Source organism: Gavialis gangeticus, unplaced genomic scaffold, assembly GCF_001723915.1.
Source record: "Gavialis gangeticus isolate Ggan-Ray unplaced genomic scaffold, GavGan_comp1, whole genome shotgun sequence".
Classification (NCBI taxonomy): domain Eukaryota; kingdom Metazoa; phylum Chordata; order Crocodylia; family Gavialidae; genus Gavialis; species Gavialis gangeticus.
In genome coordinates this window covers 2,656,969-2,666,271 of record NW_017728973.1, presented here as the reverse complement: position 1 = coordinate 2,666,271, position 9,303 = coordinate 2,656,969, and the positions used below count along the sequence as shown (strand labels likewise).

General features: G+C 49.5%; 1 protein-coding gene across 1 annotated transcript in view; it reads right to left on the bottom strand.

The window, feature by feature from the left end:
• Positions 1 to 8,564, bottom strand: part of P3H4 (prolyl 3-hydroxylase family member 4 (non-enzymatic)) — a 10,199-nt gene extending 1,635 nt beyond the window's left edge. Inside the window, exons 1-5 of the mRNA XM_019506359.1 lie at positions 8,386 to 8,564; positions 2,722 to 2,893; positions 1,812 to 1,940; positions 1,107 to 1,252; positions 501 to 584 (exon numbers count right to left, since the gene is read on the bottom strand). Coding sequence (XP_019361904.1) covers positions 501 to 584; positions 1,107 to 1,252; positions 1,812 to 1,940; positions 2,722 to 2,893; positions 8,386 to 8,469 — 615 coding nt within the window. The 5' untranslated portion in view covers positions 8,470 to 8,564. The remainder of the gene's footprint in view (positions 1 to 500; positions 585 to 1,106; positions 1,253 to 1,811; positions 1,941 to 2,721; positions 2,894 to 8,385) is intronic.
• Positions 8,565 to 9,303: the final 739 nt, after the last annotated feature.

The window sequence follows — 9,303 nt, the reverse complement described above, 5'->3', positions numbered from 1 at the left end:
AGGATCACATTACGCTGTTCTCCAGAGCTCTCCATCAGCCCCTGTCCCCCTCAGGGCTCATGTAGTCCTCCCCCCACCCCAGGAACCAATGCCAAATTGCCCCCTCAAGTCTCTTCTCCAAGGCTTTGGGTAATCTAGTTTTAAATGTGAGCTCCCCCTTTCCCTGGAGACTTTTCTGCAGCACCAGAACCTCCTACTCAGCCAGCACCTCAGAAACATCAGCCAGCCTAAGCAATGATGTAGGAGTCACCTCTCCCAGCACCAAAATGCAGCCACCTCTGGAGTGAAGCACAGCAGATGCACCAGGTACCACTGAGTTCCCATTATTCCATCTCTGACGTAAGCCAGAGGTTCTTGGAGGTCTCCCACCCACACAGTGACATGGCCCAGCCCTGCTCAGCTAGCAAAACTGGCTCAGGTGCCAAACCACAGTTTTCTAGCAGCAGAATGCTACCCAGGGGCTCCTCCCACCCCGGTGTCCTGCTGTAGCCCCAGCTCACCTCATCATCAGCCTGCAGGTACTGCCTGGCAAACTCCAACATTTTCTTCTGCATGGCTGTCTGGTTGTGATACTGGAGTGCTTCCTGGAGAGAGGATGGATAAGGACACCATCAGCCCAATTCCTCCTGCTGCTGCCCATCCCCTAGGCAGCAACCAAACAGATAAGCTCCCATGCAGGGCTGGCATCTGCTTCATATGGAAAGGGCTAACGTAGCCAGAAGCTGTGCTGTATCTGTGCTGGGCAGGACTGCAACGTCTCAGAACCAAAGGCCATGAAGCAAAAGCAACTACATTTGCAGCTATTATTGTTCAGCACTCCTTAAATCAGCCTGTACACTGCAACTCCCTTACAGCTGGGACTGGAGAGGGTGCCCCTCACAGTGTATTAGAGCAGTTCAAAGCTCCCCATCCCAGGAACTGAAATCACTCCTGCCCAGGTCTCCCCATGCCACACCAGGCTGGGAGTCAGAGTAGGGTGAAAGAGGAGGACATGATGTCTCCCAGAAGCCCATGGGCTAAGCTCAGAGGGGCTCAAGAGGCAGCCATCAGACTGTGCAAATTAGTTCACCATCCCTCTGGCAACCCTAGCCCCATAAGCCACTCACCAGGCGGGGGTTAAAGTCCTCCTCCTCCAGATGCCAGCGCTCCCGGTAGAAGCGGTAATAAACCAGGTTCTGCTGCATCACCTCGTCACCAGGGTCAAAGAGCATGTAGCTGGAGACACTCTGCACTGCATTCTTCACATCATTCACTGCACAGAAAGGAGGGAGGGGTGGGGGCATAAGCCAGAGACAGAGGCATGCCCCACTCCATGGGGGCCACACACATGATACAGAGACATGCCCCCTGGCACAAGGCTGGGCACAGGGAGCATGGAGAGAAGATACTCCGTAGACAAACAGGAGTTGAGCAGGCAGGGACATGGTATGCAGAAACATTTCCCCCTTGGCCCAGCAGCCAGACATGGGGGAATGTGACTGGGGGGCAGAGAACAGAGAAATATCCCTCTCCTCCCTTTACAAGAGGACTGTGTGATGAGAAGCCCGCCCTCCACCAGGCCTCGCCAATCCTCCCATCCTATGCAAGGGGCCGTGTTGTGAGAAGTCCCCAAAATCATAGAACTGACAGGTCAGAGGGGAAGGAGGTCTCAACAGGAATGGAGATTCTGAGATGTCCAAGTGCTGGCTACAGACAAAGGGGAGATACAGGCAAGGAAACATTTGGGAAAAAGGTGGAGGGGTTGTCACTCTCCCCTCCCCAACACACCCTGTGAGCAGCAGTCCCAGAAGCAAGCACAGCGACTTACTTACACTTATAATATGCAAATTGCAGGTAGTGGTACATGGTAGCCACAAATTTCTCCACGAAGTAGCCACCCACATTGGGAGTCAGGTCAGTCTCACAGTCCACCTGGCACTGCAGGACAGCCACATAGTGGTCTAGGAAGAGATGCCCATCAGCACATTCTGGCTAAGCTGAAGCCCATCTCCCACAGTGGCCATTACAGGATGCTTCAGGGGGTAAGCCCTTGTTCCCCCATCAGCTGCTAGTTAGAGGATAACCTGTTCCTGGGGTGGCTTCCCTATGCTCCTGTTATGCACAGAGTGATTTATTCCAAATGGCAAAGGGTTCTGCTTTCTGGCAGGTCTCTGAGGGTTCTGGGGCATGAAGGGTTTATCCTTTCCATATGTCTTTCTTGCTGTTCCCGCTGGCAAGAAGTGCAGCCTCCAACTCCATCATTTGACCAAAGATAGCAAAGGTACTAGGCCCTGAAATAGCCTGCTCTGTACAACCTTGAACTAGATGCAGCCCAGATAGAAGGAAATCAAGTCCCAGCCTCCCACACAGCAGCCCCCCACTCAGCCCTGACACGGAGGAGAGGTAGTCTCTGTGGACAGACAGGGTCTCCCCTCCATAGCCCTGACAGTCTTTGGTTTACATGAAAAGGCTGATACCAAAGAGATTGGCTAGCCACTGATAATCTGTGCACTACAAACAACCAGTCCATAAGGAAGTCATTGCTAGTGATCGTTTCGTGCCAGACATGGAGTCACCTTTTGCTGAGACCCACAGGCAAAGGCTCTGCACCCACACGTCTGTCCTAAAATGAAGAGGTCACCTGGCTCAGGGGAAACCCAACCTCTGACCTTTCCCCTCCTGGCTGCCATTGCTCCGAGACCCTGAACCCCACCATAGGCTAGGAGAAGGCCCCACACTCACCTGCGATGGCTGGGTAGAAGTCCTTGAACTCCTCCAGTTCATAGGTGCTGTCACAGCTTGCCAGGCAGTTCTCATAGGCCTTGTAGTACTCCACCAGTGCTTGCTCCATGTCAGTGACACTGCTCCGGAAATCCCCACTGTTATACAGCTTTACTGACCGCACAAACACTGTCTGCAAGGGAGCAGCAGACCTCACTCACTGGTCTTCTCCAAGACATAGTCATGCATGGTAACAGGATGGGATTCACTCAGTCATTCCTGCCCCACACAGGATGGCTGGGTGGAATTCAGCCCTATGCAAAGGACTCCACACCAGTCTCCCAACACCTTCCCATGAACATTTTCAGTAAACTAATGCCTGTGATTGAAGCTGTCATCTCAGGCACGTGCTGATCCCTCTGCCTAGGCTCAGTCCACATAAAGCCCAATCTTGTTCTCGATATAAAACTAAATCATCATCATCTCTGGACACCAGCTGTCTGGACACTATTAACTTATGTCACAATACCAGCCAGAAGGGGACAGAACAGACCCAGTTAATCCTGGTCTAAAAAGACAGACAGCTCCCTTTAAGCGCCCTCTGGTGACAGCCACATGTACTTGTGCCAAAGCCAAATCCAGCTCTGATATTAGCATGTGACGGTGATGACATCACCACCTACTTTCTGGGGGGGTTTCCGGAGATTTTCCCAACTCCTTCCAGAGTTCCAGAATTGTGCATTTCTTTCCATCAGCTGCAAGATGCTCCCAGCCTTGGAACAGCAAATACAAGGAAGCCCCAGGCCAGGGAAGAGGGGTTTGGCCTTTGACTAATATTTGCCTTTAGACAGTATCTATTTCTAGCTCAGCTCTTATCAGCTAACACTGGTATAACTTCAGATAGCAAACACACCGGGCATTTATACACATACTTGTTGGTCCTGTGACATGCCAAAGGTTCGCCGCTTCAGAGCAGACTCGATTAATTGAATCTGCTCTGCATGTGAGCTGACGCATACTGCGCTGCATCGCGTGCAGTTGTATAAGTGACAAAATTGAAATCAGCTTGCAGAAAATGGCAGCGGTGCACTTTTGAACTAAAGCACCTTCTACGTGTTTTAGTTCAAAAGCGCACCACCATTTTCTCAGCGCTGATGCACATTTTGCTGCTTATCCAACTGCAAGCATCGCAGCACCGGGCACTTTTCAAAGTGCCCAATGCTGCGGCACTTACATATGTAAAAACGCCCCTAGTTTCCTCTCTGTCCTGACGGAGCAGGGAGCTCTGCAGTTAGAATAGCTGCAACTTGCCATTTCTGTCAGGCTCCATGACCTTGGAGCCTGCCATGTCCAGCAAAGAGCAGCCAGACCAATCTAAGAGGGGATGCTGTGCAAAACAGCCCCTCCTGCTGCTTCAGATCAATTGCCTCCTCCAAGCATCCTGTAAGAAGCAAAGCAGGAAGCCCATGCAGAGGGCAGAAAGGAAAGAAATAGCCCTTGAAATAACTTGTTTTGACAGGGACCACAGCCAGGAATGATGCAGGGAGAAGATGCCAAAGTTTCCTGCCCAGACCATCAAAATTATCCCCAATCTGAACATGCAGCCCTCTGTTATGCCAGCTACAGGCACCCTATAGACCTTTGTATTAAGCTAAAATCATTTTAGCTTGCATTATAGTAGCTTTATAGCTGGGTGTTAGCTATCTTAACTCTAAGTTAGACCACATTAGCATAATGCATAAGAAGTAGCATAAAAAAAACTGAGTCATAGGCAACAGAAATGTCTTGAAAATACTTGCCAATCTTGATTACAAGGTCAGGTCAATGTGTTCTAGCTTGACCAACACAATGACATGAGAGCGTCTCCTTTCTGATCACACTCGTCAAAGTTTCTACCACATAATATTATACATCTTTGTTTGAGGAGGGGAATAAAAAGGGGCTCAATGCTCTGAGTCGTGTTCCTCTGGCCTTCTTCGCTGAGGTTCCCTTCTGCAGACATAACGAAAATCCAACACTTCTTAGAACTTAGTCTCTAGATTTGAGTAAGATCTTCCTAATAGGCTGACCACCTATCTGAAATTCTTGGAATCTCTACATCTTATAATCCTAAATTTTAAGACTTGTTTATTCCTGCTTGGATCATAAAAATAGTCTAAATATGAACTATTTTATTCTTTAGTTGCTACCAATATTTGTAATTGGAGAATCCTAATACAATTTGCTTTTGTGTTCAGTGCAATGAAGGATTCATTTTGCAGGACAAAAGGGACTGTCAAAAAAACCCTCAGATGCCCAATCTACTCTAAGGATCACCAACCCAGGCCTGACTCACATTTCCCCTGCTGTTTCAGTCCTGGGCTCCCCTATGTGCATAGCTCTGCTGACAAGAGCTGCTCAGGAATTTTTCAATGAAACGTTGGGAGGCACTTAGATACTCTGAAACAGCCATTATCTCAGTTCACAAGGGAAACCCAGATTTACCTCTCTACTCCACTCGACTCAGAGCAGAGACTTGGATCTATGTATCCTTCATTCCTAGTGAGTACCAACAGTATTTGGTTATCCTGGGTATGTCATGAACAATTTTGGAAGGTCAGCTTTCTGCTTAAACCTCAAAAGTTTTGATGCAATGGAACTCTCATTCTCTAAAGGTTCGCTCTCTCTCTCAATCCTGAGGTTTCCAAGAACCTCCAGCTTCAGGCCCCAGCAGAGGGATGCCACTGTTCCTTCTGGGACTTAAAGCCAGAGGTTCCTGATTAGAGGGTCTTGCCCTTCCACTCAGGGTCAGATTGGTCGCCATATTTGGGGTCAGGAAGGAATTTTACCCTATAGTCAAACTGGTACAGACTCTGGCAGGTTTTTGCCTTCCTCTCTAGTGGGGCCATGGCCCTCTACCTGCTATCTCTTGAGTGTATCTTAATAACCTTTACTGAAGGAGGTTAGCTGCTATTGTTCGGCTGCTTTACCTGTGGTAGGTTAGGGTGTTATGTCCTGTGTTGTGTCAGGGCTGATGGTAGCTTTACAAAGAGGCTGGATTATGGATTTGTATAGGATGGTTTGGATAGGGCTGGTCCTGCCTCAGGCAGGGGGGGGTCGAACTAGATGACCTCTGAAAGACCCTTCCACCCCTACTTCTCTATGATTCGGGTGACCATATGCCTACATTTGGTGAAGACCTTGTGAGGAAACACCTTGAGAGGCTGGACATCCATAAGTCGCTGGGCCTTGATGGAATGCATGCAAGAGTGCTAAAAGAGTTGGCCGACATTATAACTCGACCATTGGCGTGGATATTTGAGAACTTATGGCACTCAGGAGAGGTTCCTGAAGACTGGAAGAAGGCCAATGTGGTACCTATCTACAAGAAAGGGAGGAAGGAAGATCCAGGGAACTACAGGCCAACCAGTTTGACCTCAATCTTTGGGAAGATCTTAGAAAAAATTATCAAAGACTCCATCAACAACAGGCTGACAGAAGGCGCCATTCTGAGAGACAGCCAACACGGCTCATTTCAGGTAGGTCGTGCCTGACCAACTTCATCTCCTATGACCACAGGATATGTCACCTGGACAGGGGGTAGAGCTTGATGTCATTTACTTAGGTTTCAAAAAAGCCTTTGACTTGGTCCCCTATGATGTCTTCATGGCAAAACTGGGGAACTGCAGCCTCAACAACCTTATGGTCCAATGGCTCGGAAACTAGATCCAAGGTTGGACCCAGAGAGTGATTGTTGATAGAACCGAGTCAACATGGTATATGATGACCCTCAGGGATCAGTACTTGGACCAATACTCTTTAATATATTCACCAACGACTTGGATTCAGGTGTCAAAAATTAACTGGCCAAGTTCACGGATGATACCAAACTGTGGGGACACACTGGAGGATAGGCTGGGGATTCAGGCCGACCTGGACAGGCTTGCAAGGTGAGCAGATAAAAACTGGTGACCTTCAACATAGAGAAATGCAATGTTCTCCACCTCGGGAGGAAATCCCCACATCGTACCTATAGCCTTGGCAGTGGTTCACTCACTAGCATTGTCTGAGACTTGGAGGTCGTGACTGACCACAAGACAAATATGAGTGTCGTAGGGCACTAAGGCGCCTGCTCCTTTAAGGGCAGAAACTGCCTAGGGAGAGGGCCCTAGCAGTCAGGCAGGAACCCCACACCTGCAGGTTACTGTGGCAGCAGGCTAATGAGGGAATCAGCCTGCATCTGCAGCCGGTCAGCTGACTGGAAGAGACAGGGCCCTGGGCACATATAAACCCCAGGGCTGGGACTAGAGGGTCAGCTCTCTGCCAGCAGCCAACAGGGAAGAAGCTGTCTTAGAGGAAGCTAAGTGGAGATGCTTGACTGCCTGTTTTATTTCTGGTAGGATTAAGGGGCTCCAGGAGCTCACCAGGGACCCTTGCCTACAAGGAATTTAGTGCAAGAGGGGAGGTTTAACTCTTTTAAAAGGACCGAGCACACCCTGAACTGCTTGCATTATGTTATAGCCCAGGGGCTTATATTTTGATTTCTGTTTGTAAACTGGTGGATTGGGCTGCGGCCAGTGTGGGCACCGTGACCAGGGGTGAGCAGACCCCAGCGCCAATGTGGGCGCAGTTAATGAGGCCAGACTAAGCTGAGGCCTCAACACAAGGAGACAACATTTACATAGCATCTGCGAGGCCTGGGGCAGTTTTCGAGTCACGTATCTAGCCCATAAAGCTGGAGGGTATCATAAGACACCCCCTAAATGTGAGGCCCAATAAAGGGGTCCAGCAACCAACAGGGTTCAAGGGAGACTATCAGGACTGTGACCAAGGAGCAACTCAAGGGCAGCCTCCCAATCCATCATTTATAACATCAAGACATAGCAGGCGAGATTAGTAGGCACCCATAGGGCAGAGCCAGCATGGTCATGGTGCCCTAGGGACATCACGGCCATCCCAGGGGTGGCCGTATTATGACAATGAGCCACCAGTGTGATGCCACAACTGGCAAAGCAAATAAAACCCTGGCCTGCATCTACTGATGCATCTCAAACAAGACCCAAGAAGATACTCTCCCACCTTATTTGGCCTTAGTGAGGCTGTAGCTGGCTCCACACTTTAAAAAGGACATGGAGAAGCTCAAGAGTGTTCAGAGGAGAGCCACGTGTATAATCAGAGGTCAAGAGAGGAGGCCACATGAGAAGAGGCTGATGGGACTCTTCAGCCTGGAAAAGAAAAGGCTCAGGGGGATTTAGTGGCTCCCTATAACTATATCAGGGGTGTTCATCAGGACCCAGGAGAGCATCAGTTCACCAGGGCTCCTGCAGGGAAAACAAGGTCTAACTGTCACAAACTGCTGGAAGCCAGTTTTAGACTGGACATAAGGAAAAACTTCTTTACAGTCTGAGTATGCAGAGTCTGGAACAGACTTCCCCAAAAAGTGGTACAAGCACCTACTCTGGACACATTCAAGATGCGCTTGGATGATTATCTTGCTGGAGTCCTATGACCCCAGCTGACTTCCTGCCCCTGGGGCAGGGGGCTGGACCAGATGATGTTATGAGGTCCCTTCCAGCCCTAATGTCTATAAAATCTATGAAATTCTCCACCCAACTAAATGGCAGTGCCCTCGATCCTGACCTGCAGCCTTACTGCCCCAGGCATCCCACCAACCTCCTCCCACTTCAGCCCCTGAGGCTCACTCACTTCATATGGCTGGGCCTCCAAGTCCACAAGATACTCATCCACGTCCACCATCGTCTTGTAATAGTTCAGGTACTTTAAGGTCATCTCATGTTTGGGATTCTTCTGAAGAAAGGTGTGGGCAGCAGACACCGCCTTCTCAATCTTATTGTCCTGAAAGAGAGAAACCTGAGTCAGCTGCCACAGAGAGCCACTGTCCTGCTGCTACAGGAACATGGCTAGCTACAAGTTTGCAGAGGTCACCCAAACCCAAAAATGTCCCTGCCCCTGCAACCAAGTCATTAATCCCGAGTCATCCCAATGCATTCATACCCTCTAGGCTTGCTGCAGACACACCTATACAAGGCTCTGCTTTTCTGCTCTCAAAAGTCACAGTCTCAGGCCCTGCCGGAAAAGTCTTTAGGATTCTTAGGCCTTGTCTACATGTAACAGTTGGAGCAATCAACTGACACAAGTATCATTAATACAGTACCAACCCCCAAAATGCAGAAGCAGTCAGATCAATACTAACCCAGCTGATTCCCCTTCCCATGCAGGAGAAGTAACCACAAGACAAGGGCCTTTATCCCAGGGAACTGTGACCGCAGGAGTGTGTGGGGTGCAACATTTTATGAATATGCACAAGGAGACAAGAGCTGCTTGGTGAAGACACATGGCCACCAGAATGTATGGAACTGCCCTGGTGGGAGAGAAATCTCAACAGGACATGGCATGCAGCTGCCTGAGAAGGCTTACGGAGTTTGATAGCAAACCTGTCACAGGTCACAGAGACCCATGGACACTCAAGACCCCTTGAAGTCAACATTAAAATCACTGCATCCTGCTCCTACTCAGCCAAAACCACTCCTTTCACACCTCTCTCCCACGGCTGGGTCCCCACCTGAGAAGCTTCCCTTGCCATTAAGCTCAAGGGTCTGCAGA